At 39.1% G+C, this 21470-nt stretch overlaps 1 protein-coding gene across 4 annotated transcripts in view; it reads right to left on the reverse strand.

Moving 5' to 3' along the window:
* Window positions 1–21470, reverse strand: part of nbeaa (neurobeachin a) — a 790167-nt gene that overhangs the window by 67970 nt on the left and 700727 nt on the right. For all 4 annotated transcript variants that reach the window (XM_059964072.1, XM_059964073.1, XM_059964071.1 and 1 more), the window contains one exon: window positions 14346–14465. In XM_059964072.1, coding sequence (XP_059820055.1) covers window positions 14346–14465 — 120 coding nt within the window. The remainder of the gene's footprint in view (window positions 1–14345; window positions 14466–21470) is intronic.

Raw genomic sequence — 21470 nt, forward strand, 5'->3', positions numbered from 1 at the left:
CACCAGTTTTGTGAATCAAAAGTTGTTATAAAAGCTCCCATACAATTACCAAAGAAATATTTACTGCAAAACTATTTCATCATTTAAATTTCTACTTCTAGCAGCACAGAAAACACACTATGCAATTCTTGAACTTATGAGCATTCAAAATACCATGAATTTAAAATAAATCATTCATTGTTCATAATCTACAAGACAATTGATATCAAATTTTCTGGTAAGTACAAAATTACTTTAAAATAAATGAGTTAGCGTTGACTTTTGCCCATCAAATGTAAAGTTAACATCACCAGTATCATTGGTAGAGTATATAATAATTGTAATGTTCAGGTATATCACTTTACAGACTATAACGTGTACCACATTGTGTAGATCATGAAATGAAGATAACATGGTGTTTCAGAAGATAAAACAAAGAATAGAATTAGAGAAAGGCCCCGTATCTAAATGCATAAGCCAACAACCTCATTGATGACAGAGTTCAAACCATGAGTGTGAAATAATCCGTAATTACCTTTATGCTGATGTGTTGAACAGATAATTCCTTTTGATCCCGCTATCACAGATGACAGCCATTATGATTCACTTCATATATCAAGAAATTACTAAATGCACTGACTATAAGGGAAGCTATAAACTAAAAAATAACAAGCAACATTCACATAAGAACATAAGAACTGGGAGCAGGAACAGGTGGACTCATCTGAGCCCACAGGTCCATTCTTCCACAATAAGATTATGCCTAAACTTTCACCTCAACACCATTTGCCATCCTATTTTCCTATCCCTCAAGCAATCTATTCATCTGTTTTCACAGCCCTGCATGGGAGACAAGTCCAAAGATTTATCACCCTTTGGGTGAAGAAATTTTGCTTCATCTCAATTCCAAATGGTCTACCCTTATTTTGAGTCACAACACTTAGCTCTAGATTCTTTAGGCATGGGAAGTATCTTCCCATGGGCCTGTTAAAATATGAATGATAGTACACAAGTTCTAAGAATTAACAATTCTTAAGAGTTATTAACGAATCAGTTTCTCTTGATAGGCAATAGCCATCACATGAGCATCAACATCATGAGGGGGAGAGAACGATGTGAGGTGGTTGGGTGTGGATGCATAACTATTAACCAAGAACTTAACTGAAATGTGTACAAGAGAAGTCCAGAGACCTGTCTCTCAACTCTTCAAACTCTTAATATTTTTTCTATGATTTACAAGGTGCAGAAAAAACTGCAGACTTAATCTGCCATTCAATCTTAGCTGATTTATTTTCCCTCTCAAACGCATTCTGCTTCCTTTTCCCCATAATCTTTGGCAACCTTGCTAACAAAGAACAGATCAATTTCTGCTTTAAATATATCCAGTGACTCGGCCTCCTCAGCTGTCTGTGGCAATGAATTCCACAGATTCACTATTTTCTGGCTAAAGAAATTTCTCCTCATCTCTGTTCTAAAGAATATCCTTCTATTCCAATTCCTAGACTCTCCTACTATTGGTAACATCCTCTCCAAATCCATTCTTGGTAGGCCTTTCAATATATGGTAGGTTTCAATGAGATTTTACCCTCCCCCTCATTCTTCTAAACTCCTGTGAGTATAGGCCAGAGCCATGAAACACTCATCATACATTAACCCCATCATTCCTAGGATCATTTTCGTAAACCTCTTTTCAGACCCTCTCCAATGCCAGCAAATGCTTTTTTAGATATGGGTCCCAAAACTTCTCTCAATACTTCAAATGTGGTCTCTTTCAGATCCCTGTGTGTAGTCCATCTAGTCCAGGTGACTATCTACCTTCAGTCCATTCAGCTTCCAAAGAACTTTCTTCTCAGTAGTAGTGACTACACTCACTTCTGCCTCAATCACTCACTCCTGACACTTTTGAATTTTTGGTATGTTGCTGGTGCATTCCACCGTGAATCCTGACACAAAATATTCTTTCAGTTGAACTGCTATTTCTGTGTCTCTCATTACTACTTCTCCAGTGGTCCGATGTCCACTCTTACTTCTCTTTTACTATTTACATATCTTAAAAATAACTTTTGTTATCCTCTTTTATGTTATTAGCTAGCTTGACTTCATATTTAATCTTTTCCCTCCTTATTGCCTATTTTTAGTTAGATTCTGTCGGTTTTTAAAGACTTCCCAATCCTCCAGCTTCTCACTAACTTTTGCTATATTGTATGCACTCTCTTTTAGCTCTTTCACAGTGCCCAGATGTGATCTTCTTCCAGCTACAAACCTGTGATGACCACGTTTTATCTGCCAATTTCTTACTGTGCTACAAAATCGTCTATTTTATTGTGTGCACTCCAATATAACAACTTCCGTCCTGGATTCACTACCCTTCTTCTGAATCTTATCTCCATGTTGCATGAAATTAAGTCTTATCACTTTCTAAATTATTTGTCTTATTGTTCATTCTGGAGACTTCAGTAACCTCTCCTGCAGTCTCTTTCACTTTTTACTTTATCCATAGTTTTCAAAGCTGCTGAACCCACTGCATGTTATTTAGTTCAAGTCCTATCAACAGCCTCAGTTATGCGATTTGCCAGCATGGTTCAGATGGAGCCTGTCATATCAGAAAAGCTCCCTCCTTCTCCAATACTAGTACTAAGGCCCATAAATCCAAAGACGTACCAGATAGGTTAACTGGTCATTATAAATTGTCCCACGATGAGGTTCGGGTTATGTTGGGATTCTCCGTGATTGCTGGGTGGTGTAGTTCAAAGGACCAGAAGGGCCTAGTCCACTCTGTATCTCTAAATAAATAAGATTCAAACCCATTTCTCCCCCATCAATCTTTAAGCCACACATTTCTCTGATCTTATTTTGTTCCACATTTTAACTTAGTTCCTAGCTTCTCAAATTCCCTCAACAGAATGACTTTCCTTGTTCTTCCTATGTTGTTGGTACCACATGGACCACAGCAACTGGGTCCTTCCCTTCCCACTCCAAATTGCTCTGCAGGTCAGATGAGGTGTCCCAAACCTGTGTACCAGGCAGGCAACACAGCCTCTGGGACTCTTGATCCTTGTAACAGACTATTATGTCTATTACTCTGATTATACTATTCCCAAAGTAACTGCATTTTTCTTCTTCTCCCCCACCCCTCAAATGGCTCCATGAACCATGGTGTTATGGTTTGATTGCTCATTCTTCCTATGGCCCCAACTCTCATCCTCACAAGGAGCATCAATCTCAGCCTTGTTGGGCAAGCTCAAGGGCTGAGTCTCTTCCAGCACTAACTTCTGGATCCCCAAACATGTCTCGCTCGCAATCACAACCTCTTATCCCCGGCCACAAACTGAATTTTAAGTAATTAATTTAATGGGACACAGTGTCTAAGTAATTTTCACCCTCCCTGAAGTATCAGAGCGCAGATTCTAGGCCATCAACTTTGAAACTTATTTCCTTGAGCAAACAACACTATTGCAGATGTGGCCATCTGGAACCACCGTGGGGTCCACCAGCTTTCACATCATGCAGATACAACTCATCACCTGATCCTGCATCCCTATTTTATTTAATTTACTGCGATTTGGCATCTTTTTTAGTTAACTAATCTGTGCTTCTTTGCCAAAACCTCTCAGGTCAAAGCCTCTGACCACAAACTCCTATACTGGCCCACTCACAGAATGGCCACTCTAAAATGGCCTCCTGAACTTGGCTTCTGCTCTTCTTGCTGAAGCCTCTTGAGTAAAAGCCGTAATTCCCCATTCTATCACAATCCACTCCAACAATGGCCACTTTGTTTTACCTAGCTTCTTTTTATTGGTCCTTGCTAATAACCCAATTGAACACAAACTCAGCAGAAAGTCTGGACAAATCCCGCTTGCCTTTTAAATCTGGGGCTACTCATGACAAGTGGAAGAGGACTTAAAGATTAAACCCATAATACACCAACTTCAGCTGCACTGATCTTGATATGAGCCCCAGAGTCTTGGCTAACTGGCTGAGAGGCATCAGAAGGCACACAGAGGACTGATGAGGTTGAGAATGCTAATATTTGGAAAGAGAACAGTAGCAAATAATTCTTCCTGTTCATGAGGGTTATACTTTCCAATCCTACTAACTAAAGGACTATGTGGTAGGGAAATTCTAGGCAGTTTCTAGAGTAGGTTACATGGTTGGTACAATATTGTAGGCCAAAGGGCCTGTAATGTGTTGTAATATGTTTCTATGTTTAACTTCTTCGAAAACAGATCAATCAAATGACATTGCACTCTTAAAGTTATTTTGGTTTCCAGGACTACAGTCTGAACTTGCAAGTTTGAGCTTCCACATAACAACCATATGTTGGGTACCTTCTGCCTGTGTTATGGTGGTAACTGATATCTCAGCTATCAGACACTGGTGGATTAAACCTGTATATCTTAAAACAAAGCCAGCTGCCTTTATTATCAAGGAATGGATAAGTACTTGGCTCACTGAAAAGTCTTGTACAACACAGAGGCTGGACAGGTCTATGCCCTTTGACATTTCACACAGACCTTCAATCAAGCCTGCCATTCATCCAGTATGCATGGCTGTCAGACTTCATCCATGGGTTGGCGCTGTGAAGATGATGTCTGTGAGCTGCAGAAAACTGCCAGAATATGCTGGCTTCAGTCTGCATTATCTTGATGTGAGCAGCAGCGAAACGCATCTAAATCACTCACTAAATTACGTGAGTGGTTAAAAAAGTGATCTTTTTTGGGATGTATCTATCCTGTGCCTTCTGAATTTCTTCCAGAAACTCCAGCCATTGCTGCTCTGATGTCATCCCTGCTGGTGTCCCCTTCCTGATGCTTTTCTCTGATGCCTCTGTAATTCCCTTTCCTCCATTGTAATACTGATACATCTGATTTTAGTTTCTCTTTCTCAACTTGCAGGATGAACTCTATCATATTATGATCACTGGCCCCTAAGGTTTCCTTTACCCTAAACTCTCTAATTAATTCCAGTTCATTGCACAACACCCAATCCAGTTTAGCTGATCCCCTAGTGGGCTCAACCACAAACTGCTCTAAAAAGCCATCTTGTAGGCATTCTACAAATTCCCTCTCTTGGGATCAACACCACAAATTACCCCTCTTGGGATCCAACACCAACCTGATTTTCCAAATCTATTTGCATATTGAAATCTCCCGTGACTATCGTAACATTGCCCTTTTCACATGCATTATCTATCTGCTGTTGTAATTTGTAGCCCACATCTTTGCCACTGTTCAGAGGTTTGTTATAACTCTGATCAGGGTCTTTTTACCCTTGTGATTTCTTATCTCTACGCACAATTATTCTGCACCTTCAAATCTAATGTAACCTCTTTCTAAGGATTTGATTTCATTTTTTACCAGCAGAGCCACACCATTGCCACTGCCTACCTGTCTGTCCTTTCAATACAATGCATTAAGTTTCCAGCCACAATCTTCTTTCAGCAACAATTCAGAGATGTTCACATCATCATACATGCCAATCTGTAACTATGCTACTAGTTCATCTACCTTATTCCATTTACATTCAAATATAACACCTAATGCAACATTGTCCTTTTCATATGCCTTTTCTATCTCCCGTTGTAACTTGTAGCCCACACCCTGGCTACTGTTCAGAAACCTGTATGTAACTCTCAACAGGGTCTTTTTACCCTTACAGTTTCTAACAAGTTTCCACAAGGATTCTACATTTTCCTATCCTATGTCACCTCTTTCTAAGGATTTGGTTTAATTTCTTTATCAAAAGGGCTGCCCCACCCACTCTGCCTATCTGCTTCGATACAATGTGTATCTTTGGATGTTCAGCTCCTAACTATGATCCTCTTATAGGAACAACTCAGTGAGGCCCACAGCGTCAAAGCTGCCAATCTCTAACTGCGATTTTGTCCACCTGTTACACTGCAACTCCTCCTGCTGACAACAATTTTGCCCTATCATCTGCCTGGCACTGTGGATCCAATCCAAGTCATTCCTGACCCTGGCACTTGGAAAGCAACATGTCATCTGGGTGTCTCTCTCAGGTCCACAGAATGTCTGTTCCTCTGACACTAATGCACTCCTCTTCTTCCCCCCCCCCACCCCCCACGCACCTTTCTCTTCTGAGCCTCAGAAAAACACTTGTGCTAGAGATTAGATTGCTGTGGTTTCCATCTGGTTAGTCAGTTCCCCCAACAGTATCCAAAGCGTTATAGTTATTACTGAAGGGAACAACCCACAGGGGTATGCTGCACTGGCTATTTTATCCCTTTCCCTCTCCTGACAATCACTCAAGTACCTGCCTCCTACAATTAGGGATGACTACCTCTCTGTAGCTCCTGTCTATCACCTCCTCATTTTCCCGTACGAGTCAAGGGTGATTGCACTGCAGTTCCAGTTCCTTAACACAGTAGAACCTCTCATGTGCCTTAGAAGATGTCTCAAAGTGTTTTAGAGTGAATCAAGGATTATTATAATCACTATAATGTGGGGGAGCTCCCATAAACAACAATATGTTAAAGCCATTTGGACTATATTTTTATAATGCTAAGTGAAGCATAAAAAGCAACCAGTGCACTGGAGATAACTCACATTCTCTTCTTTGGCACCATGACATGGAAACATTTAATTTATCTTACAGCAGAATAATTCCAAGCTCAGTGTTTCTTCTGAAAGGTGGAACCTTTGATAGCACAGCACTACTTCAGCATTGCAATGGATTGCCAGCAAGATTTTCAATATTCAAGTTTATTTATTAAGTGTATATTGAAACATACAGTGAAATGCTTCATTTGTGTTAACAACCAAAGCCCTCAGGTAGCTGCACAATGCTTGGTAGAATGACATGGAACACAACAAAACAAGCCCCACTCCTCTCTCTCACCGATGCACATTTACTGTACCCTCTTCCAGCCCCAAAAAAGGCTGTCTTCTTTGGCTTTCTGTGGCTCAGACTCGTACTTGGATTTGGACTCAGACACTGAGACATTGCAGAGATTCGCAGTCCCAGGATTCTGGCCAACAGGCCTCAAATTTCAGAGTTCTGATTCAACCCCTGGGCTTTGATCTTTGGCATTGACCCAAGTATCCACCGATCATTAAACACCAGGTCTTGAACTACAAACCTGCCAATGAAGGACCCCAAACACTTGGCCTCGAACTCTGATCTCAATGTTTTGTGAACCCTGGAGTTCTTCCTGCCTACATAGAACTTGGACTCCAGAACCCATTACAACTCACTGACCCAGGGTGAGGGGTGCCGGGGTACACCAACATCCATCTACACTGGTCTGATGGTCCAATATCTGACTGATCTGACTGGACATTCTGGCTTGGCCCATGGTAGTCCCATGTCAATGTTGCTGGTCTTCAAACATGGTGCAAAAGTTTAAGACTCCAGCCTGTGCTCTAATTTCACATTTCCCCTGTCCCTAAACTCTAATGTGACCTGTAACGTCCCTCTCTGTCCTCTAAACTATCCCTACAAACCCAAAATCCACTGAAAAGAAACACTAAAACTGAGCCATGACCTCAAAAGAGATCACAGATCTGCGCCATCTTGAACAGATTTCATCTTCAAGTCTCAGAACTCTATGGCAAGGGTGTATGTAACTGGAGCATAGCTGAAAGCTTCAGGGTGCTAAAAGCCACTTTGATGTATGTTGAAAAGTTGTAAAACTAGAAATTAGAGTTTACTTATTGACTGCAGCAACACAGAGAACTAAAACCTACAACAGTAAAATGCTTTTTAACAAATCACATCATAATCCATTAATATACCATTTTGTTTATGCTCTTGTCATAATTTAATTTGCTTGACTTTTTACCATCTTCAGAAAAGTGCAGTAATCACCACTAAAACGATCATCCTGATTTCAACTAAACACATCTAAAATATAAACATACTGCAGTTTTCCTATACTAATATGCTAACAAGATCCAGCTTTAAAAAAATACAGCCCGAAGCCTCCAATTTCACAAATCCTAGCAACAGATTAAATTCACCAGATTACATCGTTACAAGCATTAAGGCACCGAAATGCGTAACATGATCAAAATGGATGACACTCTTCTTGAAATCTGATTCTACGTCGGCTGTTCTCGGGGCATGGGGATACAAAAACGTTTAAAAAAAGTCACTACAGTCACTAAAGTAACCAATTAAATTTGATACTTCAGTCCTCTAATGTGCCAGGAATATGATGTAAGAAAGGCTTTCTTAATTATTAGAAACAAAATAGCTTCCTCTAGCTTTCCTATAAAGAATCTACTTATCACAATTATATGTTAGCTTAAATTAATCACATAAGCTTTTTTTATTACCATTTAATGCACATTTTTCCTTCATATAACATTAGGTGATATTCAATAACATGTGAAATAAGCCAAAGCTCCAGGTCAGGCATACATAATGAATATTCTACTAACATAAGATTTTGTCTAACTAGGCTGAAGAACAGGGATGGTCAGGGAAAGGAATAGGACATATAATTAGATTAAACAAATTAAATTTATGAGAAGTGTCAACAAAGAATATTTAGCTACACAAGTGACTTTAACTAATATTTAATATTATATTCTACTATTACCATAACACATTGTTATTATGGCTGTACAATGAAACAAAATCCTAAACATATGTTTCCACTTCTCTAATTTACTACAAACTTTAAAAAATGCCATATTTTTCTAGCTTCTCTTCTCTTACAACCCATTAACTCTGGAAAATACCATTATGGACTGGCAAATCATTCAGAAACCCTCTCCGTCAACTGTGTTAATTTCCACAGATTTAATGCATTTTGTGAAACTGGCAAAGCCAACAGAGGCTTTGACAACATAGCAGTTACCTTGAAAAGCTTTTTTTAAACTATAAAAGAAATGATGCCTGCATTGTGTTCCCTGCTAGTTATTACATTTTGAAAAAATCAGTATGAAGCCAAATAGTCCAGCTAAGGTCTTTTCTGGGTGAATTGTTTCCTGAAAGGTCATCTTACTAACAGCCACTCTTTTCCCAGCTTGCACTCATTACCACAGGAGGAGACCAGGATTAATAAAGAAAGACTGTAAAACATAGACTCTTGCCCAATTTTGGGATCTGGAAGATCGTATTTCAAATAATTCTTTTGATCAGATTCCAGAATTACCTGAAATTTCAATCAATATAATCATAAAAACGTGTACACATATGTGCACTAAAATATTTATGTGCAATTGTTATTTTCACAATCCTTCCAAAATACACAAATAGGACAAACACATAAAGAACCATATGGATGGATGCAGTGATATACAACATCACTGGACACAGGCAGCAAATGACAAGAAAATGGCTTAAGGAACAAGCTGCATTTAAAATAAACTTGTCATTAATGGTTAATTAACTGCCTGAGGCAAGTTACCATTGGACTGAACTACAACAATATGACACATTGAGGACAAATGCCATTCCAGCTGTGTTTTGTTGCAATGGGGAAAAAAAATTAAATCAACACCAGCAGGACCATAATAATTTTATACTTTTCTTGTATGTAGTCCATATTTTAATGACATTTATATGGGGGCAGATTTTCCACTTAAAAGCTGTCAAATCTGCTCTGGCTTTAAAGTACTCAACTGTGGAAGCTTGGCACTCCAAAGCACAGACTTAAATGGAGTCTTCTGCTTCAGATAAGTGGCAGCCCCTCTGCTACATGGGTGGGCTTCTCATTGAGTCCATTGGGGTGTACAGAGTTCCTTGGTTCCCAACTTACAGACTGGGAAATTTGCCTGCCAAAACTGTATTACTGAAACTGCATTTGCAGCGATTATGAAATGGCAAGTAGAATGTTTGATTAGGTTCAGATAATTTGCAGTTAAGTGTATTTAATTGCTCTCAAGCACATGGAATGATGGTTAGTACTTCCATTATTCACAGTTTAAACTGATTATTGAATGTTTGTCAGTCTTAGAGACATTCACTAATATTCATTGCCAGTTTTCACAATTACTGAACTTGTAATCGTCACCAGCCATAACGCCTGGTGCAACGTTGGACCTTAGCCTCCCCATGCGAGCCCGTGCCATGGAGCTCTCTGAAGTAAGTAACATAATTCAAGCGTTGGTGGCTGGTAGCACACCAGTCAGTAGAAGAGCAGGTTCATTTGTGGTGACTTTGTTTTTACCTCAGGCTATACTAAAACTTTGGTATCCATAGCTAAGTAACTCTATTCAAAAGAAACAAATTTCAGCACGAGAGTACTATCTCCTACATGTTATCCTTCAAGGCACACATCACCCTAAGTTGAAAATATATTGTTGTTCCTTGTGCCATTGAGAGGCCAAATTACATTGGGTCTAACTAAGCTCCCCAGCAGATGATATTTCCAAGGTGAGATATCATAGTCTTTTTGATGCAGTCAGATAAATAAAAGATAAATAAATGGATAAAACTGATAAATAAAATTATAAGGTCATTTGGTGCTAATGACCTGTTGTACAGAGTACAAAAGGATTGCTACATGGTGCATCAATTTGCTTTGGTCATGGATAAGCTGCAACAATCTTCAGTAAAGCCCAGAGCCTGAGTCAACAGGTACTTCTGAATCCCAGGGCATGCCTTCCATAGTGACTGGAGCACACAAAGGAAATATGGCACATTTATGACTAGGACCTTTACCAGGGCTAATGTTTCAACTTTATGGGGTTACATAAAGTTGAAATGTTACTGCAGAGACTGAATTTCTAACCCACTAGCAATGTATTGCAGTTTTTAAAAGCAAAGAAGGGGAAAAGATCTACTAAAAATATCCAAATTAAGCTATTAAATACACTTCAGAACAATCAACATTAATTCAAAACACATTTTGCAAAAGTGTATATTGCAATTCAAATAAAGCCTACTGAAGAAGTGAAGCTAATCTACAATGGTTTTGTATTTAAATAGAATCAGTAAAGACAATGTCTCTAGATTTCTACTTTCCTATTTTAGCAGCAAATCAGTCTGTTTAAGTCTGTGACCACTGCTAAGTTACAGTATAAAGGAAACAATAACACACTAAAGGATGTTGGCAGATGGCGTTTTCTTACAGCATGCAGAATGTAAGAGGCATTTTAAGAGGCATTTAGACAAGCATGTGACCAGGCAAAGTATTCAAGTCCAGGTACGATTTCCAGAAAGCCATCTCATGGGCAAAGTGGCAATTCCTGAATAAACTTGAATCACTGAAAGATGCTCAACAAATATGGCAGGGCTTGAATGCTATTGTCTCTTACAAAGAGAAACCAAGCGAAGCAGGTGTCAACAAGGCTTTACTTTCCAAAGAGTTCAATGCCTCCGACACTCGCTTTGACCATCAAAACATGGGGGAATCTTCACAAGCTCACACAGCCTTCGATGACCCTGTGATTTCAGTCTAGAGGCCAATATGATAGCATCCTTCAGAATGGTGGAATCACAAAAAGCATCCGGCCCAGATGGGGTACCTGGCCAAGTACTAAAGACATGCTGATCAACTGGATGGAGTGTTCACCGATATCTTTAACCTCTCACTTCAACAGTCTGGGCTACCCACATGCTTCAAGCAGCCTTTAATTATACTGGTGCCTAAGAAGAATGTGGTAATCTGCCTCAATGACCATCATCCAGTAGCACTTACATCCAATATGATGAAGTGCTTTAGTGGTTATGGATGAAACATATCAAATCCTGCCTGAGAAGCAACTTTGATCTGCTCTGATTTGCCTACTGGCACTACAGGTCTGAAACAGATGCCATTTCACTGACTCCTTACTCAACTATGGAACATCTGGACAGTAAAGATGCATACATCAGGATGTTCATTATCAATTACAACTTGGTATTCAATGCTAACATCCCCTCAAAACTAATCAGTAAGCTTTAAGACCTAGGCCTCAATAACTCATTTTGCAATTGGATCCTCAATTTCCCAGTCACCAACCCCAGTCAGATCAGAATGGCAACAACATGTACTCCACAATCTCCATCAGAATAGGTGATTCACAAGGATGTATGCTTAGCCCCCTGCTCTACTTGCTTGATACTTATGACTGTGAGGCTAAGCACAGCTCCAATGCCATATTTAAGTTTGCTGACAACATCACTGTCGTAGGCTGGATTAAAGGAGGTGATGAATCAGAATGTAGGAGGGAGATTGAAAATCGGACTCAGTGATGCTACAAAAACCTCTCATTCAATGTCAACAAGACCAAGGTGCTGATTATTGACTTTGGGAAGGAAAAACCAGAGGTCCATGAGCCAGTTCTCATTGGGGAATTAGAGGCGGAGAAGGTCAGCAACTTTAAATTCCTTGGTGTTATCATTTCAGGGGACCTGTCCTGGGCCTAGCATGTAAGTACAATTATGCAGAAAGCATGGCTGCACCTCTGCTCCCTTTGAAGTTTTCAAAGATTTGGCACGGCATCTAAAACTTTGACAAACTTCTATAGATGTATAATGGAGAGTATATTGACTGGTTGCATCACAGCCGTTTGGAAACACCAAGGCCCATGAACAGGAAATCCTGGAAAAAATAGTGAATATGGCCCAGTCCATCACAGATAAAGCCATTCCCATGACTGGGCACATCTACAAGGAGTTATGTTGCAGGAACGCAGTATCCATCATCAAGCAACCCCCCACCACCCAAGCCATGCTCTCTTCTCACTGCTGCCATCAGAACGAGGGCACAGTAGCCTCAAGACCCACAGCACCAGGTTTAGGACCAGTTACTTGTTATCAGTTATCATAATAGCCTCAACCATCAAACTCTTGAACCAGTGGGGATATCTTCACTCACTCTATCAGTAACTTCACGCAGTAAATTAATTTTAGAGTTGTATATCGTGACATATACGTACTTTGGTAATAAATTTACTTTGCAACCGTCAGCACTGCAGGCCATACAGCCTGATCATTTGCTGTACAATTCTACAATCTAAAATGAGGAGCCATAACCTCATAAGAAATAGCAGTAGAAGAACATATTCAGACCATTAAACCTATTCCACCATTTCCTAAGACCCTGGTTAATCATCTACCTCATATTATTTTCCTGTTGTCTCCTCATAAACCTTAGTTGCTATAATTTCCAAGAAAACAATCAATGAGTGAACCATCATAACCCTCCAGAGTGCCATAGACACACTACTTTGAGAGAATTGTTTGTCATTTCATTTCCAGATGGTTTATTTTACTACTTTGACCCTTCACTTTAGAAATCACTCAAGAGAAACATTCACTTCTTCCCTACCTTTCCAGATCCAGAAATCTGCTGGTTCCATTAAGATCATCTCTCATTCTGTCAAACTTCCAAGTTTACCTCCTCGTATAACAGACTCACTGTCCCAAGAACTACTGTGATAAATCAAATCTTCACAATATTCCCTCTCTAGTTAGGACATTTTTGTTTAGGTACAGAGATCAAAACAGTACATAACAATCCAAAGGTGTGGCTTCATCTTAGCCCTACATAATTGCACTGAGTTTTTTACACTTGCACTCAGATCCACCATCTCAGTCTCTTAATTCCTCAGCCTTTTGAGCATCAGTGTTTCAGAATATCTCACTACTTAACAGATACTCAGCAATTCTGTCTATTTACTTATCATCTTTCCACACTCTACTTTATCAGAGTTGCTATTGCCTACTTAATTAGCTTGTGCATATCCCCTGCAGCCTCGTTGCATTATCATAAGAACTCACTTTTCCACTTAGCTTTGTGTCAGCAGTAAAATGGGAAATACTATATTTGGTTCACTAAACAAATCATTGATATGGATTGTGTATGGTTTGGGCTCAAATATTGATTACTGCAGCTCTCCATTCATCACAAACTGTTAATCTTCTTTTTAAAAATCTTTTTATTCTCTGCTTCCATTCTATGTTGGTATATTACTCTAGCCTCCTGTATCCTAACCTAATTCACAAGCTTCCTGTGGGATGTTATCTTGATTCTTCTAAAAATTCTAACACAGCACATCCCTCATCTGCTGTACAGGATACAACCTCAAAAATCTCCAATAGATCAGTCAAGCCCGATTTCCATAAATCCATTGGAACTTTGCAGAAAGGTATTATTTTCTGAGGAAGTCATGAAACTTCCTGGAGTTAGTGGTTGTACATGGAGTATTATTTTTATTCAATGCTACACATTGTAACACAAAACCAAATTTCAAATGTGCTCTGGCAGTCCATTCTTAAACACTACGTCCAATATTAGGGGTAAACAATATTAATATTTTCACTTACAACAAATATTAACATGCAATAGGCATTAATGTATAAGCTCAAGTGTCATTAGGCAGAATGTGATGAAAATAATCTACACAAATGAACAAGAACATCTAACATAATAGCCTTAATATACTTAAAACATTCAGCATTTTACATACCTTCACATCTGAAGTGTCTCTTTGACAGTTCCTCCATGATTTTGCTACAGAAGAAAATGTTCGCTCTGGATAATCAAATTTTCCTTCATTTGCATTAAGGAAAAATGTGGTAAATGGCTCCTGAAAAAAGTTATATTTGTGTGAATTTAACTGGTACAGAACTGCTATATAAAGTCTAATCAATAAAATATTACTTCTGAGGCTGGAAGGAAGTCTTTGACATAGAAATAAATATAAATTATAGAATGACCATGATCATCTTTAATCATTTTCAAATATACTGGATATTCTATTTCCCTCATTACATTATTTATATGCAATATCAAACAACTTTAATGATGACATGGTGCATAATAATATCAGCATATTACAACAAAAGACATATATTTCATGGCTCAAATAGACAGAAAGAAGAATTCTGCATAAAAGATCTCTCATCCATACACGCAAACAAATACAGAAGGTAGACATTCCTGAGTGAACCCTGCTCGAAATGTTCACACTTTTCACAAGTGTATCCAGAAGGCTATTTTCGTTGGCCCAGAGAATCCAGAGCCATAGGTAAATGGCAGCATGAGAGATGGACTATTATAATCTCTGTCTACAAAGTCTGGAAACTTCTCAGCTGAGCCATTTCTCAATATAATTCTGCCCTCAGCTGTGCCATTTGACAAAACAGTCAGTTTCACAATATTTCTTAAAATTGGTGTCTGCAGGGTACCCAAAGACCCAGGCAGAAGTAAAACTACAAATCTGATAATCACTGGCTATGAAAATTTTCACAAACTTAATAAAATCAGAAGGTTACATGTGTGCTTTTAAGTTTGATGTAAGAAAATGGGACATTTTCAAATCATGAGACATTGGCATTTATACTGGAAGTGATCTGCTGGGACAGCTTCATGAGTTGAGTTAGCGTCGGAGCCATGAAGAATTTAATAACTAGATTTGTAGATAACGTAAAGTTAGGTAAGAAATCAGACACATTTAAGGAAAAATTTCATAGATTTCTACAAAGACAAATTCCAATGACAAATGTAAACTTCACAATAAGGATATAAAATTGACTTTCAGGCCAAGACACTTCATTAAGATTCATAAGGTCTCACTCAAAACTATGACTGTTTATTTCCCTTCACTGATGGTGCCTGACCTGTTGAGTTCCTACAGCATTCTGTGTGTATTGCTCAGGATTTCCAGAATTTGCAGAACCTCTTGTGTCCACAAGAAGAATAATTAATTAAGGAAGTTAAATATAACATTGAATTGGTATATAATGTATCTCTAAATAAATAAAAGAGTGGCTAACCAGAAGATCAGCAAATTTTTATAATCTGACAAGAATGATAAAGAAGGGAGTAAAGAGGAAGAAATGCTCATTGTGAGAGTAAAAAGCAAGAAATTTGAATACAAGGAAATGGAAGCGAGTAGCTGCTGTAAGCATTAATCTTGAGGATGAGAATGAGAAAATAATAATGGAAAATAAAGACAAAAAGAATTGACAATACATTTGAGTAAACATATTATATCTGTCCATGTTCAATTAACTGGTTGCATCCCAAAAACAGTAAAAACTTCAGAAACAAAGGATGTGAGGGAAATTGTTATCATTTTGAAAAAAATACTGGACAAATTAATGAACTGAAGCTCACAAGTCCCACAGTTTTAAGATCCCAAGATCTTTAAAAAAAATGGTTGCAGGGAGAGTTGATGCCATGATTGTGATCTTTCAAAGTTCTCCTGGTTCTAGAATGGTCCTAGCAGAGTGGAAAATCACATACATGAGACTTCTTTTTTCTGAAGGAAACAGGAACCTTATTGGTGAGTTAGCGCAGAAACCATTGCTATGAAAGTAGTAGCAAGTCAGTTAGCAAATCACAATGCAATTAGGTAGGTTTTGTGAAAATAAAATAATATTTGACTATCTTGTTCGAGTTTTTGGGTAGGAGTATAGTTGGATTTCCTAAAAGCATTCTATGAGAACCACATACAGGACTATCACATAAGGTAAGAGTTCATGATTTTGGCAGCAGTATATTTAAACATGGATTAACTAACTACATCCAAACTATACCTTAATTCACATCCAAATGCAGTAAGACCTGGATAATATCAAGGTCTGGACTAATAGGTAGCAAGTTACATTTACACCACATAAGTGCAAGGCAATGATGATATCCAGCAAAAGAAAATATAGGTATCACCCCCTAATATCCAATGACAGCTTATCACCAAATCTCCCACTGTCAATTACCATTGACTGGCAACTGAATTGGAGTAGCCATACACACAATATGGCTATGAGAGAAGGTCAATTCAGTAAGACAACTCAGAACTGTTTTGCTTATCGCAATTTCAAGAATTCAGGTTTGGTGATACCAGAAACAACTGGGAGTAAAAATTCAATGATTTCACTACGTCAACAAGTTAGGACCTACGAAGAACTTGAAGGTATCAACAATCATATTGAACGTTACAATGAAAATGAAGATTTGGTGGATGAAATCATCAAAAGCATTGTGTGAAGGCCGTGCATTACAAGCCCTAGGTGTCTCTGCTGATTTTGTTCATTTACAGTCAATCAATAAAACACAGCGGTGTACTCAGGATGAATTCTTCTGTTGATAACTATTAAGAACTAACACGTTTTTATAGTACTGTAGAGCTACTAGCAGTGCTCTAATCTGTTCTGTATTTCATTTAAATGCATAAATTGTTATTCAGTTAAATGGTAATTTGTCTTTTCTATGCTTTTTAAAAAACTATTTCAATGAAACCGGCTAATTGGGGCAGCCGCTTAAAAAGGCTAAAATGTACTGCTCCCGATTTGTCCCAATGATCCAGAATCTACTGTTTTCCGTCATTCAAAATCCTTGAACACGCATTCTAGCAGTATTGTGGTATACCTAGACATCAAGAACTGCAGCGGTTCAAGAAGGCAGGTCTGGAAGATGAGGCATAAGATCTACAAACTTTGAAGAGACAGTGCACGAGTTGGAATGATCAATACAGATTTGTGCATAGAGGTCATGTCTGACAAATCTCTTGAGTTCTTTGAGGAGGTAACCAAGAGAATGGATGAGGGCAGGGCAGTGGATGTTGTCTATATGATAAGGTCCATTATGATAGGCTATCCTGGGAGGTTAGATAGCAGGAAATCCAAGGGAAGATAGCAGATAGGATTCATAATTGGCTCAGTGGTAGGAAGCAGAGGATGATGGTCAAAAGTTATTTCTAAAACTGGACTGCTGTGTCTAGTGGTGTGCCACAGGGTTTGGTGCTGGGACCTTTGCAGTTTGTAATTTATTTAAAAGGTTTAGATGTGAAGTGTGCAAGGCATGATTAGTAAGTTCGTAGATGACACTAAAACAGGCAGTGTTATAGATAGTGTAAATTATTATTAAAAATTACTGGGGGATCTTGATCAGCTAGGTATGCCAGCTGAGAATTGGTAACTGACTTTCAATCCAGATAATTGTGAGGTATTTCAATCCAGGGTAGGACTTATACAGTAGAAGGTAGGAACAGAGAGATCCAGGAGTGTGTGTGCATAGTTCCATTGAAAGTGCCATCACAGGTATAGGGTAGTGACAAAGATATTTGGTACTACGCTGGTGTTATTAGTCAGGGCACTGTGTTTAAGAATTGGGAAGCTACATTGCAATTATATAAGACATTAGTGAAGATGCATTTGGGAACATTGTGTACAGTTTTGATCACCCTGTTACAGGAAAAATGTTATTAAATGAGAAAGAGTGCATAAAAAGATATACCAGGATATAGGCTGGACTTGGGGGCCTGAGTTACAAGGAGGGATTGCATACGCCATCTAATGGCATGCTGGCTTTTATAACAAGAGGAATTGAGTATAGGAGTAAAGAGGTCCTTCTGCAGCTGTACAGGGCCCTGGTGAGACCCCACCTGGAGTATTGTGTGCAGGTTTGGTCTCCAAATTTGAGGAAGGACATTCTTGCTATTGAGGGAGTGCAACGTAGGTTCACAAGGTTAATTCCCGGAATGGCGGGACTGTCGTATGTTGAAAGATTGGAGCGACTGGGCTTGTATACACTGGAATTTAGAAGGATGAGAGGGGATCTGATTGAAACATTTAAGATTATTAAGGGATTGGACACACTGGAGGCAGGAAGCATGTTCCCGCTGATGGGTGAGTCCAGAACTAGAGGCCACAGTTTAAGAATAAGGGGTAGGCCATTTAGAACAGATGTGGAAAAACTTTTTCACCCAGAGAGTGGTGGATATGTGGAATGCTCTGCCCCAGAAGGCAGTGGAGGCCAAGTCTCTGGATGCATTCAAGAGAGAGTTATATAGAGCTCTTATAGATAGGGGGGTCAAGGGATATGGGGAGAGGGCAGGAATGGGGTACTCATTATGTATGATCAGCCATGATCACAGTGAATGGCGGTGCTGGCTAGAAGGGCCGAATGGCCTACTCCTGCACCTACTGTCTACTGTCTATTCCCTGGAATATAGGAGTTTGAGGAGTGATGTGATGGTGAAGTACACAAGATCACAAAGGACAGAGACAGTGAGTGCACGTAGACTTTTTTCACAAGGGATTGATGCTTGAGCAAGAGGATATAGGTTTAAGATAAGAGGTGAGGGATTCAAAAGGGACTCATGCACAACTTCTTCATGCAAAGTATGGGTGTGTATTTGGAATGCCTGCCAGAAATAATGGTTGAGATGAGCACATTAGCAACATTTAAAAGACATCTAGTTAAGGATGTAGATAGAAGATGTTTAAAGGCTATGGGGCAAACATAGGCAGATGGGACCTGCTTGCTGGGCCACACAGTTGACATGGACGAGCTGTGCCAAAAGGCTTTTTTCCATGCTGTATGACTCTTATGATTTTATGACTTGGATAAATGGACTGAGAGCATTCTTTTTAAATTTGCTGATACAAAAAAAGTTGTGAGGAGAACAAGAAGAGTCTGCTTAAATGAGTGTGCATTACTGTAGTAGGTTGCGTTTAACTGGGGAAATGTGATGTTATTTCCCTTAGCAGTAAGACAATAAAAGCAGAATGGTAAAATATAACTTAACAAAAGGATCTAGAAGCCCTTGCAGGAAAAAGAAAAGTTAAACAGTTAAAGCAGGTAATTAGGAAGGTCTTTTAGGAAGAGGGATGGAGTACAAAAGTGGGTAACTGATGCTACAAATGTTCAGGATGTTGCAGAGGCTGTATGGTGAATAATACACATAATTTGACTTGATTGATAGGAGCATAGGGTGACAGTGGAAGATTGATTTTGGACTGGAGGCCTGTGACTAATGGTGTTCCCAAGGATTGGCGCTAGGCACATTTCTATTTGTTATCGATATGAATGGTTTGGATGAGAATGGATAAGGCATGGTTTGTAAGCACGCAGTGTCAGTGGTGTCGTAGACAGTGAAGATGGTTGTCAGGGACTCCAGAGAAGTTCTGATCAGCTGCAAAAGTGGGACGGAGAACAGAAAATGAAGCTTAATATAGAACACAGTACAAGCCCTTCCGCTTATGATGTTGTACTGACCTTTTAACCTACTCTAAGATCAACCTAACCCTTCCCTCCCTCATAGCCCTCCATGAACCTACTGTGCTTTATTAAAATAAAAGTTAACTATGACATTACCCTATATTTTCCTCCAATCACCAATGCCATTTTGCATTAGCCATTTCCAGCCTGGGGGGAAAAGGTCTCTAGCTGTTGATCATAAGAGATGACACCTCTTATCATCTTGTACACCTCTACTGAGTCACCTCTCACCCTCTTTCACTACACAGAGAAAAGCCCTTGCTCACTCAACCTACCTTCATAAGACATGCTCTCTAATCCATAGGCAACATGAGTGAATCTGCAGATGCTGGGAATAAATAAAAAAACACAAAATGCTGGCAGAACTCAGCAGGCCAGCATTTTGTGTTTTTTATTCTCTCTAATCCATGCAGCATCCTGGAAAAACTCTTCTGCACCCTCTCTAAAACTTTCACACTCTTCTTATAATGAGGCAAACATAAGTAAACACAATGTTCCAACTGTGGTCTGACCGGAGTTTTATAGAGCTCATGGCTCTTGAACTTAATCACCTAATAATGAAGGACAACACACTCCATTAACTTGCATGACAGTTTTTAGGAATCTAAGAAATGGACTCAAGATCCCTCTTTTACTCCATACTGTTAAGAATCCTGCCATTAGTCTTATACTCTGTCTTCAAGTTTGATCTTCCAAAGTGTTATCACTTCAAACTTTTCAGAACAGCTCTACATTCTATCAATGTCCTGTTGTAACCTACACTATCCACAACACCACCATAACTTCATGTCATCTACAAATTTACTTTTGCAACTTTCCACTTCCTCATCCAGTTCAGATGGGAATCTTGTTTGAGATGGATCAGTTGGGGTTAAGGGTTTGTTTCTGCTCTGCATGACTTTATGATTCCATAACATATGGTTTTAGTTGATTTATTTATTTACCTTCATCAGAGGCACATTAGAAAACTTTCACAAGGTTAATTTTTGAAGTAGTTAGATGGGCTGGATGTGTTGTAACTGGAATGTTGGGTGGTAGTATTGAAACAAATAAGTTTCTGAGGGTCCTTATTGATTTATTTTGATTTATTTAGTGTTACAACACAGTGTGGGCCTTTCGTGCCTTTGAGCCACACAGCCCCAGCAACCCCTAGCAAACCTGATTAACCCTAACCAGATCATGGGACAATTTAGAATGACCTTTTTTTTAGTGTTTTGCACCAGACAGTCAGCCACTCTTGTCTGGCGCGTGGTGTCAGGATTGGTCTCCTTTCGGATTAATCGGGTCACGATATGAACGTTCCTGACTCAACCCTGATGACTAAGTAATCTCCCCAGTATGTCTTTGGACTGTGGGAGGAAACTGGAACACTAGGAGAAAAAAAACACATTTCACAGGGAGGACATACAGAGGCTCCTTACAGACGGTGTCAGAATTGAACTCCAAACTCTGATGCCTTGAGCTATAATAGTGTTGTGCTAATGGCTACATTTCTGCAGTGACAGTGTTAGTTCTTGTGGGTGGGGATGTGGAGTAAAATTACCTATGTAACATAGATAATAGGAGGAAGGTCTTGGAAGGTAGT

Source organism: Hypanus sabinus, chromosome 3 (assembly GCF_030144855.1).
Source record: "Hypanus sabinus isolate sHypSab1 chromosome 3, sHypSab1.hap1, whole genome shotgun sequence".
Taxonomy (NCBI): domain Eukaryota; kingdom Metazoa; phylum Chordata; class Chondrichthyes; order Myliobatiformes; family Dasyatidae; genus Hypanus; species Hypanus sabinus.